At 41.1% G+C, this 27515-nt stretch overlaps 1 protein-coding gene across 5 annotated transcripts in view; it reads left to right on the forward strand.

Moving 5' to 3' along the window:
* Window positions 1-27515, forward strand: part of smad1 (SMAD family member 1) — a 101721-nt gene that overhangs the window by 21092 nt on the left and 53114 nt on the right. For all 5 annotated transcript variants that reach the window (XM_072570441.1, XM_072570065.1, XM_072570346.1 and 2 more), the window contains exon 2: window positions 3896-4528. In XM_072570441.1, the coding sequence (XP_072426542.1) occupies window positions 4129-4528 (400 nt within the window). In that variant the 5' untranslated portion in view covers window positions 3896-4128. The remainder of the gene's footprint in view (window positions 1-3895; window positions 4529-27515) is intronic.

The following is a 27515-nucleotide window of genomic DNA, read 5'->3' on the forward strand; positions in this document are numbered from 1 at the left end:
TTCAGTGTGATTGGCCTCTTCAGCTACTTGATGACCAACATCCTCTGCGGCTAGTGTCTGAATAAAGTTCATGTCAGAAAAGTGAAAATCTGGCAGATACCTTGTGAGCTTTATGGACAAGTTTCTTCTAAGGCAGCAAAAATGCTGTCATTTTATTCAGAATGCAAAATCCAGGCCATAATTTCATCAGTGCCAGAATTACCAGTATCCTTCATTCAGAACTGTAACCTTCATCTCTTCCTGTCCCAGTAAAATGATCACAGCATTCTGGCAGGTATTCAGAATGATATTCATCTTGCACCCTTTTATTATTTGAAAGGATTTTTTGGAAAAAGGGGAATATTAGTTGTAATTTTTCTTCTCACTATCCATCCACCCAGCGCTCCCCCGCACCCCCCCCCCCCCCCAAAAAAAGCCTAATCCCTTGCTGCTCTTGAATAAAAACGTTTCATCATATGCCATATTATTCTCAGGAGCAGAAGCTCTGGCGTTTTCTGTTGTGTTCTTTGTATTTTAATATTGTTTATCATGCCTATTCAAAAGTAAATCTGTCTGATGTGTGTCATATGTGTGCAAAAAGCATACCTTAGTAAATACAATATATCTTGCCATTTCCAACTCCAGTACTGCTTTGTGGAATTTTGATGCTGTTACATTTTTTCTATTAATTCTGAAGCGACTTCTTTCTGTAAGATTTTCCCATCTTTGTCTGTGGGTGCTGACTGAGCTGCAGTTTATGTCTATTGTTTGTTATTTTGGTTTATGTTACTTAAATCCGACTTTAAGCAGCTCCCCTCCCTTCCTCTCTCAACATGAGAGGAGTGGTGCTTCTTTCTCTGCCCACCAATAAATCTTACCTTGGAGGGTTGGAGAGCTTAGGCTTTGAATTTCTGGTAGGGAAATCTATTTCCAACAATTATGTCTGAAATGTCTAATATTGTGTGCCATCAGGGGGAAACCACAATGAAGGGAATTACAGAAGTCTGGATAATCCTTTTTCGTCCGCAACAAAGCATTGTCATTTTTTTTCAGATTAGCTTTGCAAATCCTTAATTGGTTCCTAAAGAGATGCATAATATAAATGCCAAAGCAATGGAGTATCCTGAGTTTCTGGTTCAGGATAGTGATTCCACGAGTGGTGCATACAGTGGAGAGTAGTTTGGGTTTGATCCAGCCACTGTCGGCTCTGATCATAAATGAAAGCATTGATTTGCATGGTTAGCATTTGAGTTTGGAAATTTATCAAGAGGAACAATAATCACAGTGCAGTCAAGTTCATTTTAGGAGAATCAGAGTTAAAAACCCAATCCATTCCAATTATCGCACTTGTTTACAAAATTTTTTTTGCATTTCTTTACCAGTGTTTGAACGCAGCCTTTTTAAAGTTCAAAGTTTGAAGTTCTGATGGGTGCAGTGCTCCTGGCAGCCATTCACTGTCCCTAAGTTTGTCCAGATGTAAACATGCACTGTTGTGCTCCATAATTTTTGCAACAACTAAGCACATGCTGTGCTCAATATTAGTCGCTGTTTGTACTATTCTTTAAATGTGTGTTGCAGCAGACCAGGGTGGTATCCAACAGCAACTGGTCTGCTTGAAGTTCTTTTTGCTGCTGAAGTGGTGCTTGAAGGTTAATTCAGCCTATGATGTCCTTTCTTAAAAACGTTTAAGCTGCCTTAAGTTGTTGTTGAGGGGATCTTTATCCTGGAGGGAATTTTTTTTTTAGAAATCAACTTGTCCTGTGCCACTGGGCATCCTTTACTGGACTTTTACTATATTGATTTAATTCTAGTGTAATAGCATTTGGTAATCTAATTTGTAAAGTGTTCAGCCTCTGTTGCTGTCTTGGATTTATTTCACTTTAAGCCCTTGAAACCACTGCTGCAGATAGAAATCTAAAGTACTGCATTTTAGAATCTTTTTAATAAAAAGAGGAAGAAGTCTTAGAGTCATAGAGATGTATAGCACAGAAACAGATCCTTCGGTCCAACCCGTCCGTGCCGATCAGTTATCCCAACCCAATCTAGTCCCACCTGCCAGTACCCGGCCCATATCCCTCCAAACCCTTCCTATTCATATACCCATCCAAATGCCTCTTAAATGTTGCAATTGTACCAGCCTCCACCACTTTCTCTGGCAGCTCATTCCATACACGTGTCCCCCTCTGTGTGAAAAAGTTGCTCCTTAGGTCCCTTTTATATCTTTCCCCACTCACCCTAAACCTATGCCCTCTAGTTCTGGACTCCCCCAACCCTATCCATGCCCCTTATAATTTTGGAAACCTCTATAAGGTCACCCCTCAGCCTCCAATGCTCTCGGGAAACAGCCCCACCCTATTCAACCTCTCCCTATAGCTCAAATCCTCCAACCCTAGCAACATCCTTGTAAATCTTTTGTGAACTCTTTCAAGTTTCACAAGATCTTTCCGATAGGAAGGAGACCAGAATTGCATGCAATATTAGAACAGTGGCCTAACCAATGTCCTGTACAGCTGCAACATGACCTCCCAACTCCTGTGCTCAATACTCTGACCGATAAAGGAAAGCATACCAAATGCTGCCTTCCCTATCCTATCTACCTGCGACTCCACTTTCCAGGAGTTATGAACCTGCACTCCAAGGTCTCTTTGTTCAGCAACACTCCCTAGGACCTGACCATTAAGTGTATAAGTCCTGCTAAGATTTGCTTTCCCAAAATGCAGCACCTCTCATTTATCTGAATTAAACTCCATCTGCCACTTCTCAGCCCATTGTGTTTTTCAATGACTCTCCAAATTGCTAACAGTTAATGGCTTCACTGAAAAGTACATAACTATTGTCATATAAGAAATCCTGGTATCAATAATAATATGATTATTGCCACCTAATGTACTTAACATTTTGCTCCAGAATACTGCAGTCATATTGTCAATTGGAATGGTTAGTGCAACAAATGACCTTCCCTTTTGCTTTGCTCCCCTTTGATTAGTTTGATAGAAGTCATTTTAGCAAATCCTTCCTGGCTCAGGCTGCTTTTGGTAATTTTCTTGTCTTGGAATATAATTTAGTTAACAAGGAGAGATAAGTTATTTGTCAAAACTAGTTTACAGACAAATGGTTTTTTTTTTAAGAGAGGCCAAGTTGGTTTTTAAAAAAAAAACATGGTAGTGTTAATTTAGTACTAACTGTATATCCTCTTGCTTGATGGATGGTATTAACTAAGCGGGAATTGGAGGGGAGTAAGAAAGTCAGCATTGATTCAGAGTTGACTAATGTTATCACTGCTTTTCAGCCAAGGTTAAAATATTTTGTTTGTTTTTGTGAAAAACTTTTGGGGATAGATCTGAATCCTGATTCATCTCTCGCGTTGGGCTGTAAAAATACCCTTTCCTAAATCTGTATACTTAAAATTTTCACACTTTTTAGTAGGACTATTGCAAGTTTAAAATGTTATTTGTACTTTATTCAGAAGCAAACATGAGAGAATAGCAAACTACTGTACATGAAATTGGATTGAATCTGCATGTAACCATTAGATGTAATGTCTGACCAGCCATTTTGACTTTGAAACTCTTAGATGACACTAATGTGTTTCTAAATAAAACTATGAATATACCTTCACAATTCATTTACGTGAAACCAAAATGGAATTTGAAGCTGGTTAATTTATGCAAGTTGAATCTTGCAATTCTAATATCTAAATTGCTAACTGCAGTTCTAGCTTGTTAGCAATAATACTTGTAAACACTAAGTGCCAGACTTAGTGTCCCCCAAATTTTCTTTTTACACAGTACCTTCAGAAGGCATTGAGGGGTTTTGGAGTATTTAGATAATTTTAATTATTGCTGTAAATAAAAATCAGATAATGTTCAACAAGATTTTCTCAGACTAACTTTTCAATCTCTTGTTTTCTCTTTAGATACAGAAGAAAAATATCTGAACACATTCCATCACACAACTAAGACTCTCTCTGCCTTTGGATTTTTTTCAAACAAGTACTTTGGGACATTCCAAATAAAAGTGCACAGAATTTCATAATCTCCAGTGGATTTGATGCTTAAAATAGTACTCTTAAAAACCATTTGTTCAGAATTTCTGTTCATTTCTTATACACAATAGCATCCTTGCTATTGGCTTCAAAAACTGGTCAGGATGACAATGGCAAGTTTGTTCTCATTTACCAGCCCAGCTGTGAAACGCCTACTGGGCTGGAAGCAAGGCGATGAGGAAGAAAAGTGGGCAGAAAAAGCCGTTGATGCACTAGTCAAAAAACTTAAGAAGAAGAAAGGAGCTATGGAGGAGTTGGAGAAGGCACTAAGCAGTCCAGGTCAGCCCAGTAATTGTGTCACTATTCCCCGCTCTCTAGATGGTCGACTTCAAGTATCGCATCGTAAAGGACTACCGCATGTAATTTATTGTCGGGTGTGGCGATGGCCAGATCTTCAAAGTCATCATGAACTGAAACCGCTAGAGTGTTGTGAATTTCCATTTGGCTCAAAACAGAAAGAGGTCTGCATTAATCCATACCACTACAAACGAGTTGAAAGCCCTGGTAGGTCATTTGGTTAATCTATGTATGATAGAATATTTATTACTGAATATACATGCCGGAGGCAAAATGTCTGGAAGTGGACAGAATTTTCCTTGAGTTAATAAGTAGCTGAAATCTACACCCATGTCTTTGATTTTTTTTTTGTCAGACTTTCCTAATGGATACTTAATCAAGCTGATTCTTGGATATTTCCAAATCTGCTGTATCCAATAGATTTATGGTTTGAAACTTTTAATGTGAACTTGGTTTTAATTATCATTTCACCTTGCTTCCATAGTATTGAGCATAAGGTTTCCACAGGAAATTTGCATTTGTTTAGCTTTGGAGGAAGACCTGTGTCAACCCTGAATTATAGAGTTTCCATGGCACAACTGTCTGAGTGTATTGCATACAGTTTAAATCTCCTTATTTAAGTAGGCATATTCATACATTGAAGACGGACAGGTTAGAGAAGATTCACTTGGTGAACTTATTGAAACATCAAGAATTTGAGAGAGTTTCTTGTGTTGCGTTCAAAATAAATGATCACCCATTTAAGATGGGGATGAAAAGAGAAAATTCTTTTGTGTTTGTTTCATCTTGGGAATTTCTGTATTCCAGCATAGTCTAGGCTGTGTCATTGAATATTAGATGGATTTGTAATTGGCATAAATGGAGGGTTATGGGGGCAGGCTCAACTTAAGGTAATTATTGATCCAGTTGTGACTTTTTCAGATAGTGGGGCAAGTCTAAGGAACCATATAGATTACACGTCTTATGGCACAGTGTGGTGTTCCTATCTTTGGGCCAGAAGACCCGGGATTAAATCCTACCTGTCCCAGTCATGTATTGTAACTTGCCTGGACAGCTTGGTTAAAAATATCTACTTTTCCAACTTTTGGCTGTTCGTAGTTTAGGTAATTGGAAGAATGTTGGCTATTATGATGCAAAATAAATTGAACAAACCACCCAAGGTTTTGCCAATTTCAAATTATAATCCCCAGTTAAAAACTAATATTGCACTATTTATTGGCTAAAAGTTTTTACAGTTTGGAGCTTTTCTACTTATGCTCACCATGAAAGACAGTTTTTATTGATCGGTTGAGCTTCCTCTCAACCAAAATTTAAATTTTGTGTGCATGCTTTGTAGCATGCCTTAGGACCAGCAGTTTATCTGCTGTATTATACTGGAAGTATTATGAGGGAAATTTTCAAGTATTTAATGTGAAATGGAACTAGTTAATACTCAGAGGACAAGAACTGACACATGGCAAAGAAGTGTAATGAGTGATTCCAATGAAGGAAAGGTTCATTGGTATTGTGGACTGGGGGGTCGCACATGTCAGACTCCCCTCCCCCCAGGAGATTGACTTCTCTCTTGATTTTCATTGTGTCACAAAATATCAAAAGGGAATTTTGTAACTTTAAAAACCTCCCCTCAAGTCGCGAGCACACCAGAGCATTATCTGCAAAGTTTCTGCTTACTTCCTTTAAAGTAATGGCTACAAGGAGATCAAAAGTGGTAACTTAACATTTAGGGATGTTTTGACTTTTTTGGACAGAGGGAAGTCCATAAGAAACGAAATGAGAACAGTTGTGAGAAAAGATATAGGCTCAGATAATGTAGAGTTCATTTGAGTGGAGGTTTTAAAATAGCAAAGTAAAGAATACATTGGTCGATGCAGTGTACAGTCCTCCAAATGGTAGCCAGTCTGGGAAAATAAATCATCAAGTAAAAGGTGCATGTAAAAAGAGTAGAGCAACAATTATGGCTGACTTTAAACTTGTTTATTGGGTGAATCAAATTGGTAAAGGGTTGTTTGATAACCAGTTTATTGAGTGCATTTGCAATACTTTCCTAGAGCAATGTCATGGAGCCAACCAGAAAGCAGGCTGTCTCTGATCTGGTTATCGGAAATCAGGCTGGTTTAATGACCTTGGAGTGAAAGATCCCAAGGAAGTAGTGATCATAGTGTGATATAATTTAATGTGCAGCTTGACAGTAAGAAACTTGGGTGCAAACAACTGTGTTTAAGTTAAAGGGAATTTTTGGTCATGTGGTGGCTCAGTGGTTAGCACAGCTGCCTCACAGCACCAGGAACCCAGGCTCCATTCCAGCCTGTAGTATCTGTCTGTGTGGAGTTTGCGCAATCTCCCCATGTCTGCATGGGTTTCCTCTGGGTGCTCCTAGTTTCCTCCCACAATCCAAAGATGAGCAGGTTAGGTGAATTGGCCAAGTTAAATTCCCATGGTGTTCAGAGATTGTCAGTTAGGTGCACTAGTGAGGGTAATGAAAGTAATAGGGTAGGGGAATGGATCTGGCTGAGATGCTCTTCAGAGGATCGGTGTGGACTTGTTGGGCCAAATGGCTTGTTTCCGTAGTGTAGGGGTTCTATGATATATTCTGGATTAGTGGTGCTGGAAGAGCACAACAGTTCAGGCAGCATCCGAGGAGCAGTAAAATCGACGTTTCGGGCAAAAGCCCTTCATCAGGAATACAGGCAGAGAGCCTGAAGGGCTTTTGCCTGAAACGTCGATTTTACTGCTCCTCTGATGCTGCCTGAACTGCTGTGCTCTTCCAGCACCACTAATCCAGAATCTGGTTTCCAGCATCTGCAGTCATTGTTTTTACCTATTCTATGATATATGATGAGTTAGCTAAAATGAACTGGGCAGATAAATGAGCAGGAATGACATCAAGCAAATAATAGCAGACGTTTTAAGGAGCTGATTCATGATTCTCAGCACAAGCACATCTAATAGGGGGGAAATGAGAAGGATAAATCAACCATGGCCAACTGCGGATGTTAAGGAGAGTATGAAGTTGAAAGAAAGAGTCCAAAATCAGTGATAACTTCAAAGACTGGGATAAATTCAGAATCCAGTAAAGGAGAAGTTTCAAGATAATAAAGACAGGAAAATAAAAAGTGAGAGATCAAAATAAACATAGGCCCCTTAGAAAATGAATCTGGGGAAATGATTTTAGGGAACAAGAAATGGCAGAGAAGTTGAACAGATATTCTGCAACAGTCTTTATGGTTGAAGATACTTTGAACATCTCATTAGTACTAAAAGTACTGGGGAGGAATGACGTACCATTGCCATCATCTAAATAAATAGTATTAAACAAACTAATGGAGTGAAAGACAGGTAAGTCCCCTGTCCCTGATGGCTTATATCCTAAAAGAGGTAGCAAACGAGATAGTGGACGTCTTGGTTGTTTTCCAAAAATCGTTGGATTCTAGAGACCTGGAAAACTGCTAACATAGCATCAGTTTTCAAAAAAAGGGGGGGTTGGGAGCCAGGAGTAGGTAACTATAGGCCAGTTAGCCTAACACCTGTTGTAGGAAAGTATTTGAATCGAATATTAAGGAGATAATAGCAGAACATAATGAACTTTGAAAATTAAGAGGCAACAGTGAGGGGGTAACTTTAAATAATCACCATCACTATGGAACAGTGTTGGGAAAATGTTTAAATGAGAATTTTGACAAGTCCCATAGCCAGATGACGTGCATCCCAGGATCTTCAAGTGAAGTGGTTGCAGACATAATAGTATGGAAACAGACCCTTTAGTCCAACTTGTCCATGCTGACCATATACAGAGGAACCTCGATTATCCGAACGAGATGGGTGGGCTCTCTTTCGTTCAGATAATTGATTATTCGGTTAATCTGTTCAATGCCTTTCCTCTTTGGAAATTTCTGTAAAGTCTGCTCCCTGTTCAGGAGCTGAGGCAGCATCGCAGCACGCGCGAGCTCCTGCCCCCAATCCTGTCCAACGCCGCCCTCGCCCCCTGCCCTCTTTCCCCCCACCCCATCTGCCCTCCAATGAGGACCCTTGCCCATACCCAACACCACCCCTGGCCACCCCCCAAATCCTGTCCAACACTGCCTCCCTGCCCCCCCCACCACGCTGTCCAACACTGACCCCGCCCATCCTACCAACCCCGTGCAAAACCACCTCCTGCTCCCTGCCCACCCGTGCAATACCACCCCTGTCCGCCGTCCAATACTGCACCCTGCCCACCCCCCGCATCCCTCTCCCTTCAGAGATCATCTGGGGAAGGAGGGTTTAGGGGACACCACTTTGTAGGACTCCATGGAAAGCATGGGGAGAGAGAGAGGGGATGGGAGGTCAGTCATTTCGAGACAGTGCTTGTGCTCCCATCAGTCCAGGACTGTTCAGGGCAGCACTTATTGATCACTGTAAACAAAAGACACGATAGAGTGTTGGAAGCACATCTTTGATGTAATGTTTCTGTCGGGACCTCGAGATCTCCTTCGGAGAATCTGATTTTTGGATAATTGATATTCAGATGATCGAGGTTCCCCTGTATCCTAAATTATTATAGTCCTGTTTGCCAGCATTCAGCCCATATCCATCTGAACCCTTCCTATTTGTACACCCATCCAGATGTCTTTAAGTGTTGTAACTGTACCAGCCGCCACCACTTCTTCTGGCAGCTCATTCCATATATGCACCAACCTCTGTCGAAAAGTTGCCCCTTAAGTCCTTTTTAAATCTTTCCCATCACACCTTGAACCTTATGCTGTCTAGATTTGGGCTCCCTTACCTTGGGGAAAGGACCTTTTGGCTATTCACTCTACCAATGCCCCTCATTTTATAAACTTAGCATCTGGCAAGCAAGGAAAAATAACCTCTGCCTCTTCAGTGTCTCCGTATAGTTGAAACTCTCCAACCCTGGCAACATCGTTGTAAATCTTTCCTCAACCCTTTCAAGTTTCACCACATCTTTCCTATAGCAGGGAGACCAGAATTGAACACACTTCCAAAATTGGCCGAAACAATTTCCTGTGCAGCCACAAAATGACCTCCCAATTCTTATACTCAACGCATTGACCAATAAAGGCAAGCATACCAAACGCTTTCTTCTCTATTCTGCCTACCTGTGACTTCACTGTCAAGGCACTGTGAACCTGCACTCCAAGGTCTTTTAAGTAATATTTGGACAAATGCCAAAAGGCCTGATCAAAAAACTTACTTTAAGGATCACCTTATCAAAGGGAAAAAATAAGTTGTGAAGTAGAGAAATTTAAGGAGATTCCCAAACTACTTCCCACAGTGACCTCCTTCTCAGGCTTGAAAATTATCAGCACTCAGTGAGAAATAATCAAGGGTATTAGAACTCTTCGAATTCTATCAAGACATTGCTGTCTCAGAGCTCAACTCCAAAGTTGAAATTCTCCCTACTTGTGAAGTCCAGCTTTACTTCCTGCTGAAAACTAGCTAAACCCTCAAAATGACATACAATGAAACAAAAAAGGTCAGGTCAAATTTCAATGATTGTTGGTAAACAAAGCTTTTGAATTGTAATCTGCATGACAGGATCTTAAAGATTTGCTAACCTCTCCCAATGAACTCTTAACCTGTATTTACAGCTGCTCTGTCAAACAAGCCCCTCAGTTCCCAGACGTTGATCACAAATTGGGCCGACTCTGAATTCTTGCAGTTTAGATCCAGAGTGGTGCTGGAGAAGCACAGCAGGTCAGGCAGCATCCAAGGAGCAGGAAAATCGATGTTTCAGGCAAAAGCACTTCATCAGGAATAGAGGCAGGAAACCTCCAGGGTGGAGAGATAAATGGGAGGGGCTTGGGAGAAAGTAGCAAAGAGTACGATAGGTGAATGGGGGTGGGGACGGAGGTGATCTTCAGGGCAGAGGAGACGACCTGGGGGTTGCAGTGCGGAGAGACTCACTGAGATTCTTGTGGAGAGAGGAGAACTTCAAGGTAGGCACCCTTGCAAGAGGATTCGCAGTGAATTCTTGCAGTCCACTTTCAACTCTACTTCCTTTTATCTGCTCCTGGATGGGCTTTCTTCCAAGTTAAATACAACTATGCTTCAACAGTTGAACCATTAGTCGTCCTTTTACAGCGAGTAAACTGCTCTTTTTCCATCTTTGTATGTCATTTTATGTTTTCCATCTACTATTTGCTAATATCTTGTTAATTCTCCTGGTAAAGCCCCCTATGCTACTTTCTGGATTAGTGGTGCTGGAAGAGCACAGCAGTTCAGGCAGCATCCAAGGAGCTTTGCAATTGATGTTTCGGGCAAAAGCCCTTCACAAGAATAAAGGCAGTGAGCCTGAAGCGTGGAAAGATAAGCTCGAAGAGGGTGGGGGTGGGGAGAAAGTAGCATAGGGTACAATGGGTGAGTGGGGGAGGGGATGAAGGTGATAGGTCAGGGAGGAGAGGGTGGAGTGGATAGGTGGAAAAGGAGATAGGCAGGTAGGACAAGTCCGGACACGTCATGGGGACATTGCTGCAGTGGGAGAGGGACTCCCTGAGATTCTTGTAGAGAGAGGCAGGCCTCTAGCTTATCTCTCCATGCTTCAGGCTCACTGCCTTTATTCCTGATGAAGGACTTTTGCCTGAAACGTTGATTTCAAAGCTCCTTGGATGCTGCCTGAACTGCTGTGCTCTTCCAGTACCACTAATCCAAAATCTGGTTTCCAGCATCTGCAGTCATTGTTTTTACCCCTATGCTACTTTGTTCAGTCTGTGGGATACAGACTTGATTGTATGAGATCCGCAATTAGTTTGACAATGTACCACGAATTTGACTGGGACACCAGGCACTATCAGGCTCCGTGGTCTCTGCCAAAACACATTACTGCGAAAGATCCCTTTCCTTCCATTGTCTGAAGTGTTAAATCTCTTTTTTCCTTGTCCATCTATTCACCCCCTAACAGCTAACGCTTTGTCACTGTTGAGGTCACTCATTTGGTTGCCTCCCTTTGCAAGCCAATCCGTTCACAAGGCTTCACTTGCAACAGCATCTTTTTCTAGTCCAGCACTTGCCAAACTATAGTTTGTGAGCCTCCTCTCTTCTGAAGCCCTGATGGTTCCTCGTGAACCCATGTTCCGTTTTAGTCCCTCCCTGAGGCATGACATTGTAAGGGAAATCAATAAACTTGGGAGGTGAGCAAGGAGCTTCTATAAATGTGTATGCTGCAAACCTTTCGGAAGCTGCTGGTCACATTTGCAGCATGTTTTCTCCTGTTTGGCCTGGGTTCCCACATGCTATCTTTACAAGGGTGCTTTATGTTATGGCATCTGCATAACAATCCTCGGCCAAGAATCTGGAGTGGACCTTCAACACGTCTTCACTCAGAATATGGAGTGCTTGACTGAAACCTTTGTAAATACATGAAATAACTGCTGTACAAAGATTCAAATACTGATTTCATTTGCATATGATAGATTATTACATAATGCATCGTGCAAACCCAGTTACTGAATTATACTGTGCTGCTTTAATGCAGTTTTGATTTTGTTGACGTCTGGGGGTCACGCACAACTTAAAATAGTATAGGAAACACAGCTAAGGTTCATATCCCATCTTTGCATATGCCCTTCCTGAGCTCATGTCACCTGCAATCTCTTGCCTTGATTGCATGCATATTAAATTGTCATTCATTGTTTTCCAACCTGATGCTGATGTTAAAGAGCTTTCCCTTTTTGACCATTTGCCCCTCAACTGCCATGATGAGCCACCTTAAACTTACCCTTGATTCCTCTGTCTTCAAAAATACCCACCAAATTCAATCTCTTTCGTCTGCTCCTTTAACATGTTACCTCCTGAATCTTTGCTTATCTTCTTGCTTAGATTAGGAATCAGCGTATCTGGTGTACAAATTGTTTAGCATTAGACTTCAAATCTGGCTGAGTAACAGCAAACAGAATTGCTGGCTACTCTAATATCCTGGAAAGTAAAGGTGAGTATTGGATTTTTATTCTCTCAAACGGTACGGAATATGCCCCAGTCAAAGATGTATCATCCTCTATGTCCAGTATGCCCATCTCTCTCGACACTTGAAACTTTCTTTCATGTCTTTCTCACCTCCACATACGTCATTCAAAGTGACATCCGAGACAATTTCTCATCTTTTATCCTTGGATCATTCAAACTTCTGCTGGCCCTATCTTACCTTGGTTCAAGTCCTGCTTACCTGTTGCTCCTGCACCTGCTGTATTGTGTTGTCTTCCACCTGTGCCTCAACCTACAGGTCTCCTGCTCATGTTAACTGTCCTTATTATTATACTCCTTTACTGTCTCCCCCTTCTAAATATATTATTTCCAACCTTGCATTCCTCGAAGAATACTACATTTCACTCTTGCCTTTTATCAGTCTGTCCTCCCTTTTGTCTTTCAATTGGTGACCATGCCATCCAGGCCCTTTTGGTCTCTAATTATATCCTTTAACTTCTTCATTTCCCCCTTTTCCTTTTTAGATCCTCCTTTAAAATGATCCTTACCTAGCTTGACATCCTTTTGTATCTGGTTATATTTCCATCAAGCACCTTGTGATTCTTTTTACATTTAGGTGTTGTATTAGCTTAGTTTTTATGGTTGTTAAATTGCTGTTTTTGGGCAAGAAAGGCCAATTTTGAAATGATTGTATTAACAATGCAGTTAGAGAGTTCCTTGTTTGCTGAAAGGATCAGATTGGGTGGTTTACATAACCAGATATGCAGGGTAAAAAGGTAGTAAGATTTTAAATATACACTCCGTTTCAAAAAAAACCTAACAGTTTATCATTGCTATTAATTGATTTTTGTGCAATTGGTATTTTGCATAAACAGTAATGTTTTGTTTGCAACCTGTCAAAAGTCACTTACTCTGGATACTGCATGTTTTTAATAGCGTCTGAAATGGATCCTTGAGGTATGCTCATTTCCACTTATACTCCTGCCTATGTCACATTATTCTCAGTTATGTTTCAAAGTAACTACTGAATATGGTATCTGTACTAAAGTAAAAATCTGAAACATGTATTAATCAGCTTCAACTAACCCTAAAATATTTTGGACTGTGACTCCCTACTTTAACACTTGAAAAATTGATGTGACCATCAGAAGCCAATAAAAATAAGCAGCATAATAACACTCTGTATTTAGAAGTTTGCATGTCCTAAATCAACTTGCTGCATACATAAGAATCTGTGTTTTAATATTTTGTAAAAGTTTTATTATGTCATTTACTTACTTAGACTTCAGCCAAGATCTCCATTGACAAGACGACTAAAAAACGGCCCTTTTCTCGAGATTTTTGGCTCAGGATGGCTGCAACTACACAATCTGGACACTCAAGCCTGCTCCATCATTTAATAAGATCTTTGATCTGCTTGTGTTTTCAATTCCACATTCGTAACAAATCCTGATAATCCTATATTTCCCCTGCCCATCGAGAATCTATTTACTTCTATCTTAAAAAATATTCAAGCCTCCGCCACCATTGCTTTCTTGACCAAATTGTGTTACAAAATTGTACAGCCCTCAGAAAATTTCTCATCCTCTTTTGTCTTGAAAGGATGATCTGTGTTTTTGGATGAGCCCACAAGAGAATATATCATTTCCACTTCCAATTTATCAAAACCTTTTGAAGATCTTCAATCTGGTCATCCTCACTCCAGTGGAAACAAGCAGAGCCTATTTGACCTGTCCTTTTTAAGACAACCTGCTCCTTCCAGGTGTCAGTCTAATAAACCTCCACTGAACTGCCTCAAATGTGTTTACATCCATACTTGAGTAAGGACACCAAAAGTGCACACTGTATTCATGATTGATCTCACCTGTACCCTTTTGAAGAGAAGATTAATATTGCTTACTTTTATATTTGGTCCCTCTTGTAATAAAGAAAAGCATTTCATTAGCTGCCTGCATATTAACCTTTTGTGAATCCTAAATCCATCTGCACCTCTGAATTATGTTTGTTCACTGTTTAAGTAATGCTCTGATCACTTTGGCTAGAAGAATAAAAAGCAATTTCGTATTTCCCACGTTATACTCCATCTGTTTCACTTTGGCCAACTCACTCAATCTATCTGTGTTAGTCTTCAACTCCTTTATGTTGTATTTAGCACACTTGCCTGTCTACCTTGGTTCAAATTTACCATTTGCAAATATAAATATCATGCCTTTGTCAAAGTCATTGATCTACAGTATTCGAGAAGATTTGTACCTCAGGTTGCGCGTGAGATTATTGACTTAGTTGCTAAGCTGATAAGTTTGGTGGCAGACATTTTGTCACCGTTCTAGATAACATCAGTGCGCCTTCAGTGAAGCATTAGTGTTCTGTAGTGCTTGCTATTTGTGTATAGAACTGCTGGGGCTGGTTTCATTTCCATTGTTGCTGATTCTGTTTCTTAGTGGTTGGTATATGGGATCCAATTCTGCGTGTATCTTAATGGAGTTCTGGGTTAGAGTCCTAGAGATGTACATCACGGAAACAGAGCCTTCGGTTCAATCCGTCCATGCTGACCAGTTATCCCAACCCAATCTGGTCCCACCTGCCAGCGTGTAGCCTATATCCCTCCAAACTCTTCCTATTCATATACTCATCCAAATGCCTTTTAAATGTTGCAATTGTGCTAGCCTCTACCATTTCCTCTGGCAGCTCATTCCATACACGTACCATCCTCTGCGTGAAAAAGTTGCCCCTTGGGTCACTTTTATATCTTTCCCCTCTCACTCTAAACCTCTGCCCTCTAGTTTTGGACTCTTCCACCCCAGGGAAAAGACTTTGTCTATTTATCCTATTCATGACCCTGATGATCTTGTAAATCTCTGTAAGGTTACCTACAACTGCACTTTGAAGGAGCGATGAGCCTGCACTCCAAAGTCTCTTTGTTCAGCAACACTCCCTAGGACCTTACCATTAAGTGTATAAGTCCTGCTCTTTTTTTTTAAATTTTAAAAAGTTTTTAAAAATTACTTAGTGGTAGTGGACAGCGGTGTTTTCCCTTTCACAGAAGGAGCGGGAGCAGCAGAGAAAGTGACGAGGACCAGCGGGGCAGCCGGGAAGGAAAGCAGTGACCATATATATATATATATATATATATATATATATATCAGCAAGGACAAGAGTAGGGAAGTAATTCTGGAACTTCTTGAAGTATTAGTTAGGCCACAGCTATAATACTGTGTGCGGTTCTGGAAGCCACATTACAGGGGTGATGTGATAGCACTGGAAATGAGATTTACCGGGATGTTGCCTGGTTAGAGAGCTTCAGTTATGAAGAGAGATTGGTCAGGCTTAGGGCTGTTTGTCCTCAAGCAGAGGCAGCTGAAAGGAACATGACTGAGATGCATAAAACTATGAGTGACATAAATAAGATAGACAGCAAGAATCCTATCTCCTTGATGGGGGGGGGGGGGGGGAATCAATGACCAGGAGGTACAAATTTAAAATAAGAGGCAGAGGATTTAGAAGTAATGTGAGAAAAACCCTTTCATCCAGTGGATAGTGGGAATCTTGAACTCCCTGTCTGTAGGAGTACTAAAGGCTGAAATATGCATTGCATTGGAGAAGTATTTAGATGTGAACTTGCCATGCCAATCACCTGTGCTGTAAATCTCTATGATTCTATGATACTCAAAAGACATTCACAGCCAATGAAATTCTCTTGAACTGCAGTCACTTCCACCTGCGAGTTAAATTCTGTGATGATGCTGTGGCTTTAAGAGGTGTGTTTTGTCCTGGGTTCTTTTAGACAGAGATAAGGGAAGATGTACCGAGCAGTCTTTGAAAAGATAAGCAGCTTGGAAGCATTAACTGTTTGTTTTTAAGAAGCTGGAACAATAGAAGCAGCCTGAATGAGTGTGGTCAAGTTCCCACCCACAGAACAAGTAATTTTTAGATTTCACCAGCTGTTGGTGTCTATAAGAAGTGGAAGTTTTTTATTTCAATTCCCTCTATTACAGCCAAAAGCTGGGGCTTCTCCTCTTGGGCTGCTGGATTACATGTGAGACAAAATCTGCTTTCTAAATTTCCCTTTTGCCAAGGGTGTGTTTATGGGATATTACACATTGGAACAGTTAATTAGTAATAGTTATTGTATCAATTACTCTGTTAAGTTTTCCAGTAGAGTTAAGTTATTCCAAGTTCTTCCTTCTTCTGTTGTACTTTAACTGTAGTGTTTGAATAAATTATGTTTTGCTTAATGTTGACCAATCAAATTACATCCGAACATTTAGCTTTCAAATAAGAAAAAGTTAGTGTCTGGGCTTCTTCTTAATGCATTTTGAGGGGGTCAGATCTGTAACAATACTGACTGAGGGAGATGAAGCAGCAATTACAGCGCACAGCATTCTTACTAGTTATAATAAGGATAAGGATGCAACTTGTAATGTTAAACATTTACTGTCCATTCTAACAGCGAGTATAAAGTCTCACCCTTCGACGCCAGTGGCCATTTTGAGTGCTGCTCTGATTTGCTTTCCCAAAATGCATCACCTCACATTTATCTGAACAAAACTCCATCTGCCACTTCTCAGCCCATTGGCCCATCTGGTCCAGATCCTGTTGTAATCTGAGGTAACCCTCTTTGCTGTCCACTATACCTCCAATTTTGGTGTCATCTGCAAACTTACTAGCTATACCTCTTATGCTCTCATCCAAATCATTTATGTAAATGACGACAAAAAGTAGAGGGCCCAGCACCGATCCTTGTGGCACTCCACTGGTCACAGGCCTCCAGTCTGAAAAACCACCCTCTGTCTTCTACTTTTGAGCCAGTTCTGTATCCAAATGGCTAGTGTTCCCTGTATTCGCGAGATCTAACCTTGCTAACCAGTCTCCCTTGCTAACCTTGTCGAACACCTTACTGATGTCCATATAGATCACATCTACTGCTCTGCCCTCATCAATCCTGTTTGTTACTTCCTCAAAAAACTCAAATCAAGTTTGTGAGACATGATTTCCCATGCACAAAGCCATGTTGACTATTCCTAATCAGTCCTTGCATTTCCAAATACATGTACATCCTGTTCCTCAGGATTCCCTCCAACAACTTACCCACCACTGACGTCAGGCTCACTGATCTATAGTTCCCTGGCTTGTCCTTACCATCCTCCTTAAACAGTGGCACCATGTTAGCCAACCGCCAGACTTCCGGCACCTCACCTGTGACTATTGATGATACAAGTATTTCAGTAAGAGGCCCAGCAATCACTTCCCTAGTTCATCTGCCTTCCCTGTTAGGTCCCTTGCATTGAAATAAATGCAGTTTAATTTATCAGTCCTATCTTGTTCTCTGCTTTGTCCCTGCCTGCCCTGACTGTTTGACTCACTTCTGTTCTCAACTGTACTAGTCTCAGATTGATCTCTTTCCTCAGTATCTCCCTGCCGCCCCCCCCCCCCCCCACCTTCTAATTTCAATCCTCCTGAGCAGCTCCAGCAAATCTCCCTGCCACTATATTAGTTCCCTTCCAATTCAGGTGCAATCCGTTCTTGTACAGATCACTTCTACTCCAGCAGTGATTCCAGTGATCCAAAAATGTGAATCCTTCTCCCATACACCAACTCCTCAGCCGCACATTTACCTGCTCTATCCTTCTATTCCTGCCCTCTCTAGCTCGTAGCACCAGGAGTAATCCAGATATTACTACTCCAGAGGACCTCCTTTTAAAATTCCTGTCTAAGTCTCTGTAATCTCCCTTCAGAATCTCAACCTTTTCCCTTCCTATGTCATTGATTCCAATGTGTAAAATGACCTCCTGCTGGCCCCACTCCCCCATGAGAACATTCTGAACCCTCTCTGAGACATCCTTGATCCTGGCACCAGGGAAGCGGCACACCATTCTGATTTTTCGCTGCTGGCCACAAATATCAGTCTGTACCCCGGATTAGAGAATCCCCTAACACAATTCCAGGAATTCCTGTCCATGTCTCTGTTTGGCTCGTCCAAGGATAGATACATTGTCCCAGTCGAATTGGTGTCCTTCATTGTCTGTGTATATGGATATCATGTCTCTTGGTGGCTAGTTGGTGGTCATGTACCCTAGTGGCTAATTTCCTTCCTCTTTGCCCTATGTAGTGCTTTTGGTAGTCTTTACATGGTATTTTGTTTGCAACATTGGTCTTGTTGGTTGTGGGTATGGAATCCTTTATACTGTTTTAGTAGCTGTCGTAGTGTGGCTGGTGTGTGGGCTACCATGACATTCAGGGATTGGTGTAGTCTCGTGGTCATTTTTGATATGTCCTTAATGTATGACAGTGTGTCCGGATGTGGTTTGTCGTCTTGTGGTCTGTTGCGTACATGTTGGTGGACTATGCTTTTCAGGTACCCGTTGTTTAGATGTACAGGAAGACCACCCACATAGACAAAGTGCTCCACTACTGCAACAGCAAGCATCCCAACATCCAGAAATGGAGCTGCATCAGAACATTGTTCAAACGAGCCATAACACTGCAGCACTCTGGAGTTGTGCAAAGCAGAAGAAGAACATCCACACAATGCCTTGAGAAACAGCAGGTACCCAAAATGCGTAATCCGCTGATACCTACATGACAGACCACAACAGGAAGAGACAACCTGTCCGGACGCACTGCAATACATTAAGGACGTATCAGAAATGACCATCAGACTCCTCTGACCCCTGAGTATCATGGTAGCCCACACACCAACCACACTGCGACAGCTACTAACAAGTGTAAAGGATCCCATACCCACAACCAACAGGATCAATGTTATCTGCAAAACATCATGTAAAGACTGCCAATGTACTACATATGGCAAACAGGAAGGAAATCAGCCACTAGGGTACATGAACACCAAGTAGCCACACGATGAGTTGTCACTGGTATCCACACACGTGGACAATGAAGGACACCAATTTGACTGGGATGATGTATCCATTCTAGGACAGGCCAAACAGAGACATGCATGGGAATTCCTGGAAGCCTGCCACTTGACCCAGAACTCCATTAATAAGCATGTAGAATTGGACCCCATATACCAATCACTAGGAAACAGAACCAAGCAACAAAACTGGAAATGATATCACCAACGCCAGAGTAATAAATTGCAGGCAGGACGTAGCATCCACGCTTTACTGGAGGTGCATTGATAATGTTATCTAGATGTTCAAAGTTTGTGAGAAGATTCATAGCTCGGGTGTTCATTGTTGTGGTTCTGTTCGCTGAGCTGGGAATTTGTGTTGCAGACATTTCGTCCCCTGTCAGGATGTGACTAGTGGAGTCCTTCAGGGATCTGTACTGGGGCCTGAATGGCTTACAATTTGGATCAAGACATTGTTGACTTGCTGTCCGTTGCAGTGGCCGGTATATTGGGTCCAGATCGATGTGCTTATTGATTGAATCACACTCATCCACAGATACCGGCCACTGCAACGGACAGCTGGAACTGACAACCGAAAGCGGCAGATTCAAACCATTACAAATGCCGGAGGAAAGATCACAGAAGCGTTTCACAGGAGGCTCCCAAGCACTGAGGGTGCCACCTAGACAGGGGACGAAACGTCTGCAACACAAATTCCCAGCTCGATGAACAGAACCACAACAATGTTACCTAGAATAGTGACAAAACATCTGCGAACAAATTTACCAGCTCAGCAAGCAAGCAAGTCAACAATGTCTTGATCCAAATTGTAAGCCATTCAGGCCCCAGTACAGATCCCTGAAGGACTCCACTCGTCACATACTGCCAATAAGACAAGGACCCCCATTTGTGTATACTGTCTATTCTCTGTCAGCCAGCCAATCCTGCTGTAGGTGCTGCTTCCTGGGAATACCTTAATGAGATCATTAATTAATCCTGTCGCATTACATGATACCAAATGTAAGCTGCTCTCTGCTCAGTTGCAATATGTGCTTCTGTAAGAAAAGCATTCTTTGAACTGCATTTCCAGGTTACTACTTCCAATCTGATTTTTGCAGTTTGTTTATATTTAAGTTGTCCACAAATATTGCTGCCTTTATCGCAAGAACCCAAAATTTCTTGGTGTTACTTTGTCCAACATTATAGTTATTGTTGAGGCACTTGTAGATTTCTTTCCCCTACTATTCCTCATTTCCACTTAAAACCAATTTGTACATTTGGATCTCCTGAACAAAGGTCATGTTCATTTATTGCACAAATGTCATCCTCGATTAGCAGTGGTACTCCTTCCACTTTTAAACCCATTCTCCTATTTTGATTGTCTCATACCCATCCATATTCAGCACGTGGTCCTTGAAGTCTTGAATCTGTAATGCCTATCAGCTCATAGTTATTTGTCTCATGGTGTGCTGTCAGTTCATTTACTATATGAATGCTATGTGCATTCAGATTTAGAGCTTTTATTTTTATTTTTGTTGTCTTTCTAGCATCTAGTCTTAATTATTAATCTACTGCTCTACATTTTGCTTTGGCAGTTCTTGCCATTCTCTAATTAATACTTTCTATATCTCTACTTTTTCTGTCTTGTCTTTGCTCTTTGATCTGCCAGACCTTTTCAGCATTTGATCACTGCCCACTCTCTCTACCCCCCATCACTCTCTCTACCCCCCCACCCCCCACCCCATACTGCACACTGCCTCCTATAAAGATGGTGGCTACTTCCCCCAGCCTATCACCAGAAGAAACCTTACAACAACCATTCCATTGAGTGCAAACATGGGTTCAGCAACTTCCTATTCATTAAGATATTTACCAAGGCACCCTGTTCAACCAACAAGTCAAGTGCTCTTTTTTCTTATGCCTTGCAGAGAGACTGAGAAGATGAGGGTAAAGTTTACTGGATGCTACGTGAGCCTCAGTGCAATGGGGAGCTTGTGATTCCATCTGCTTTGATGACCTTGTGGAGGTTGCATAGTGTGTGAACTGTCTAGGGTAATAAAAGCTCTAGCTCGTGGGATAAAGATGGATTGGTTTTGATCTTGCAGAATTTCTTTGAATTCAGAGGCTAGGAATTTTGCAACAAATAACTTCACTCCTGTCTCCCCAGTACTTTTTCCCCATGTAAAAGGAAGAAGTCAGAGATGTGATGTAATACTCTATTTGCGTGGATGCTGCTAGATCCAATGTGACATGAGATGTTCAGACATTCAAGACTGCAGTACTTGCACCACCTTCACCATCTTCTGTGGTGACACCCTTCATTATTGATGCACAGTGGCAGTATCATGTACTATCTATAAGATGCATGATAACAACCCTCAAAGGGCCCCTTCAACAGCATCTTCCAAATCCCTGACCTCCATCACTGAAGAACCGAGACATCAGCTATGAGAACGCAACCTGCCAATTCCCTTCCAAAGCGTGCACTGTCATGACTTGGAACCATATTGTCACATTGTATCTTTTTGTTGTGTTCACCAAGCAGCTTTTCTATGTTCCTAGCTCCTAAGAAATGCATTGGTTCAAGAAGACAGTTCACCACAATCTATTCTAGGGTAATTAGGATTGAGCAATGAGCCTGCATCCTTAAATAAAACAAACCAAGTCACTGAATCCTATAATTTGGAATGGAGGGATAGGGAACTGTGGGCTGTTTTTAGGAACGGAGCAGTCTGAGTCAATACTGATTTATTAAACTGAAATTGTTTCAACATGTTAGCTTATTAAGGTTGTAGCCAAAGGACAATGTAGCACATTTTGTGTTTTTGGATTCTGAGAGAATTCTCTCGGATGCCTTGAGAAATTTGAGACCAATGGCACTAAACAGGAAATATTAACGTGAATTGATGATGAACTGATTTAAGTGAACATTGAACATGTAACAGTACAGCACAGTAACAGGCCGTTTGCTCCACTTTGTGTCAGCTATGATGCCATTCTAAACTAATCCTGCCTGTCTGCACATGATCCATATCATCATCCTGACCTGCTGACACCCCTGTCTACATGCCTCTGAGACGTTGCTGTTGTATCTGCTTCTGTCACCTTCCCTGGCAATGTGTTCCAGATACCTACCACCCTTTTCTCTTTTTAAAAAAAAAATTGCCTCCAACATCTCCTTAAACTTACTCCCCTAGTATTTAATATTTCCACTCTGGGTAGAAAAGTCTAACAATCCCCCCTTATCCATGCCCCTCATATTTTATACACTTCCATATGTAGTCTCCTCAGCCTCTGAAGCTGTAGCAAGAACAATCCCAACTATTTTTCACTGAAGTGTAGGAGTTTGAGAGGTAACCGTATAGAGGTTTATAAAATCATGACATGGGTCAGGTTAATGGTCAGTGTCTTTTCCCTTTCAATAGGGGATTTCAAGACTAGGAGACATATTTTTAAGGTGAGAGGAGAGGGTGGGTCATGTATGGAATGAACTCGCTGAGGAAGTGGTGGATGCAGGCACAGGTATAACATTTGGAAAAGAACAGAGGAATATGGGCCAGGAGCAGGCAGGTGGGACTAATTTAGTTAAGGATTATGTTCCGCTTGGACTGAAAGGTCTGTTTCAATGCTATGTGACTCTATGTCCAATCCCTCCTTTTAGCTATTACTCTCCAATCCTGGTCAGTCTTTTGCACCCTCCAAAGCCTTCACTTTGTGCCAGCCATGTTGCCATTCTAAACTAATGCTTGCACAGAGTCCATAACTTCTTCCCTACCTGTTCATACGCATGTCTGTAGTATGGTAACCTGAACTGCACTCAATAGTCCGAATGTTGCCTAACTGTAGTAAAACACAGATAATTCAGATTGGCAAGCTATAACTAAACAGAATGCTACAAGGATTGGTACTTGGACCTCAACCATTTATGTACTATATCAATGACTTAGATAAGGGGACTGTGTAATATATTCAGGTTTACTGGTGATACAATGTTAAGTGGAATGGTATTGTGGAAATCTAACGATAAAATGAGCAGGTCATATAGCTTGGTAAATGAGTAGAGAAAGGTGAAGTTGTCTACTTTTCAAGGTAAAGTTGATAATTTTTAAGAGATTGTGCATGACCTGGAAGAGAACTTCCAACAATCTAATTTTGAATTACATTGACATTCCTTTTTGATGCTGGTTCAAAATCCTGGAGCTCCCTTTCTGCCAGTTCTACTGTTGTCCTACAGCCCAAAGACAGCAGCTCACTACAGTGATGTGCATCTCAATTAATATGGGCAGTGATGTCCATGTCCCACGAACAAATATTGAAAGGTGAACCACTGGGAAGTGTCTGTATTCAGAGGGATCTGGGTACACTTGGATGCCAATTGCAAGCATGAAAATGCAGCAGGCTGTTAGAAAAGTAAATTAATGTTATGTGGACCTTTTTATTACAGTGGAATTGGAATACAAGCATAATGGGATTGGAATAACATATAAATAAATTTTAGAATTAAATCGCGTTAAAGAAAAACCGTCCATGGATTATCATCTAAAGGTTTGGTCTCCTTACCACAGAGTATAGTTACCTTGGAAGGAGTGCAGTGAAGATGGCAGAGACTGATCACTGGGGTGAAGGGTCTGTTCCAAGAAGAGAGATTGAGTTGCTTAGACATATATTCACTAGACTTCAAAAGCTGCCAGCTTTTATTCATCAATAAAATGCAACAGTGTATGTGTTGGGAGGATATTTTCCTTGGCTAGAATTAGAGGGTTGAATCTCAATATGAGGTTGGCTATTTAGGACTGACATGAGAAATTTTGTCATGTGGCTGTGGAGTTTTGGAGTTATCTGCCCCAGAGAGAGTCAATTAAACTGAAAGTCAGAGATTGATTTGTTGCTCAAGATGACTAAAGAAATTGAAGTGCGTAGGGATAGTGCAGGAAGATGTAACTGAGTTATTGGATTAGTATGCTCTTAATGAATAGCAGAGCAGACTTAAATGGTGGAAGGATGTGAAATCCTGCTCCTAGTTTAATGTTTGCAAAGTAGCAGATTGTGATGAAGTGTTTGAAATTAGCAGAGCATGAAAATTGGAGCTCAATGGTGAGACATGTGAGGCAGTACACTTTGAGACGACTAATTGGCTGCAACATCGGCGCAGGTAACATTGTGAGGTAAGCCCAGTGGCAAAAGATGGTGCCTGAGGAGCGGCAACATTGGGTCCAGCGCTGGCAGCAGCGAAGCGATGGGGCAAGGGTTGTAGACTCTCAAACTATATCTTTTTTATTTTTAAATTATTCTTAAACTGTTCAAAATGGTGCCAGATTGTGGCGACAGTGGAAGCATTTTATTGTATTTGTTCACTAAAATCATGTGACAGCAAAATCATGCACTTAATTTGAAGGGCAGCATTATATAAATGGTTTTATTTTGAAGAGTGTAGGTAGGTGGACACATCTTGGTCGTAGGACAAATTTGATTTGGTAATCAAAAATGCATGGTTACAAAAACAAACTGCTGGAGGAACTCCATAGGTCTGACAGTATCTGTGGAGACAAAAGGTGGTTGATGTTTCTGATTCCAGTGACCTTCCTTTAGGAGGACAGGTAACAATCCTGGTATAGTCAATAGTTTCCTCTACCACAAATGCGTTAGGACCTTATTAGTTAAACATAGAATCCCTACAGTGTGGAAACAGGATGTTTGGCTCAAGGCCACACCGACCCTCTGAAGAATAACCCACCCAGACCCATACCCCAGTGCTATTGATTTACATTTACCCTTGCCTAATGCACCTAGCCTACACATCCCTGAACACTGTGGACAGCTTAGTATGGCCAATACACCCAACCTGCACATCTTTGAATTTTGGGAAGAAACCGGAGTACCCAGAGGAAATCCACACAGACATGGGAAGAATGTGCAAACTCCAAACAGACTATCGCACAAGGCTGGAATTGAACCTGGGCTCCTGGGCTGTGAGGCAGCAGTGCTAACTACTGAGCCAGCATGCCTCCCAGAAATATTGAACAGGCCATTCAGTTCAGTTCACGTGGTTTTATGGACTTTAATTAGGTCTAAAATATCTAAGTAGATGAATTATCCATCTATAAGACCTTGCTATAGCACCACAGTTAGGTTAAATGCTAATGTTATACAAGATATCTTTTCTTTCAGCTTCACATTAGATAGAATATATTGTGGTTTCATTGGAATGCTACCTAGCATGAGGCAGCACAACTGTAGCAAAAGAGGACTTGAAAAGTATAGAGAGGTCTAGCAAATCATTCTGTTAGAAGACATGAGTGATAGTTATGTAAAAATATTAAACGGTAGGGCAAGACCAATAGATGTAGTCTGCTTCCATGAATTCAGGAGTGAAGATATTGAAGCAAGCTATTTAGGACAGAGCCGGAGAATGTATAAAGCTGTTGCAGTGCGGTGCTTCTGAAACAGTATGTGTTGGTTGGTGATTCAAAATAAAGTCATATCAGTACAACCAGCACCTTTATGATCTGGTACTTTGAATAAAACAGCAAAAATTCTATATCTCAAATACTGCGAAGTTTACTGTATTATTATTTCCAATTAATAAAGTTTCTTAATTTATTTGCCTCAGTGTAAATAAACTCGTTCAAACGAATGGCCACCTGAAATATCAACAATTGATTCTCTTGAATCGATTTCTGCTCAGATGTCACAATGTCTGGGTAGTCAGTTGAGGGTGCACATGAGAAGGTTCTCCGTGTTAGGCCTTATTTAAGGTGAAGTCTCATTATTATTTTAATGATTTGTGCTGTAAATAAAAAGAACTGTGATGGTTAAACTCCCTGTATTATGTGTTTTTATATTTATTATGTGGACTACTTGATTGTGTGGAATATTTGATCAACTGGTCCTATAGGTGCCAGTTAAGAAAAGATTTGTGTATTTAGGAATAGTTTAGGCAGGTAATTGAAAGAGAACCTAGATGTAGAAACTTGGAGGGTACATGAGATTAGAGCTATTTATGTAAAAGATGAATAACAATAGATTGTCTGAACTTGACCAGGTGCAGAAAAGATTACAAGAATGTTGTGGGACTGGCGGGTTTGAGATCTAGGGAGAGGCTGAATAGGTTGGGACTTTTTTCCCTGAGACTGTCTGAGGCTGACTGATAACCGGATGGAGGTTTGCAAGATCATGAAGGGCAGCGATAGGATGAATAGCCAAGGTCTTTTTTTTTCCCCCAGGGTAAGGGAGTTCAAAACTAGAGAGCATAGGCTTAAGGTGAGAGGGGAAAAATTTAAAAGGGACTGAAGGGCAATTTTATCTCTGAGGGTGGTGCATGAGTGTTATAGCATGAGCTGCCAGAGGAAGTGGTGGAGGCAGGGACAGTGGCAACATTTAAAAAGCATCTGAATGGGTATGTGATTAAGAAGGATTTTAGAGGGATATGTGCTAAATGCTATCAAATGGGACTAGATCAGGTTAGGATATCTGGTTGGCACGGATGAGTGGGACTGAACATTTTTTTTCCATGCTGTAATACACTCCGATTCTTTGATTGAAAACTAGTACAATTAATCTTCTATTTGGGCAAAGCTTTTGTTCATCTGGCAAAATATCTCCTTGGTTTAATTATTAGTTTTATAATATTTTTGTGAAGAGCCTTAGGTCATTAAATATAAATACAAATTATTCTAAGTTGATGTTTGTAGGTGTTTCCTGAAATGAGAATGCTGGCCTAGATTCACTTGTATGATTTTTGTGCAACCTACTGTATTTTAATTTATTTTTGAAGAGCTTAGTCAGCAATGATTTGGAGATGCTGGTGTTGGACTGGGGTGGACAAAGTTAAAAATCACACAACACCAGGTTATAGTCCAACAGGTTTAATTGGAAGCACACTAGCTTTTAGAGCGATGCTCCTTCATCGGGTGCTAGTGGAGCCCTGATGAAGGAGCGTTGCTCCGAAAGCTAGTGTGCCTCCAATTAAACCTGTTGGACTACAACCTGGTGTTGTGATTTTTAATTTAGTCAGCAATAATAGCAATAAATTGCTATTTATCTCCAGTCATTGAGATGTACAGCACGGAAACAGACTCTTTGGTCCAACTTATCCAGGTCAACCAGATATCCTAACCTAATCTAGTTCCACTTGCCAGCATCCGGCTTATATTTCCAAACCCTTTATTCGTATACCCATCCAGATGCCGTTTTAAATGTTGCAATTGTATTAGTCTCCACCACGTCCTCTGGCAGCTCATTCCATGCATGTACCACCCTCTGCATGAAACAGTTGCCCCTTAGGTTTCTTTTATATCTTTGCCCTCTCACCCTAAACCTATGCCCTCTAGTTTTGGACACCCCCCACCCCAGGAAAAAGACTGTCTGTCTATTTATCCTATCCATGCCCCTCATGGTTTTATAAACTTCGATAAGGTCACCCTT

Source organism: Chiloscyllium punctatum, chromosome 1 (genome assembly GCF_047496795.1).
Source record: "Chiloscyllium punctatum isolate Juve2018m chromosome 1, sChiPun1.3, whole genome shotgun sequence".
NCBI lineage: Eukaryota > Metazoa > Chordata > Chondrichthyes > Orectolobiformes > Hemiscylliidae > Chiloscyllium > Chiloscyllium punctatum.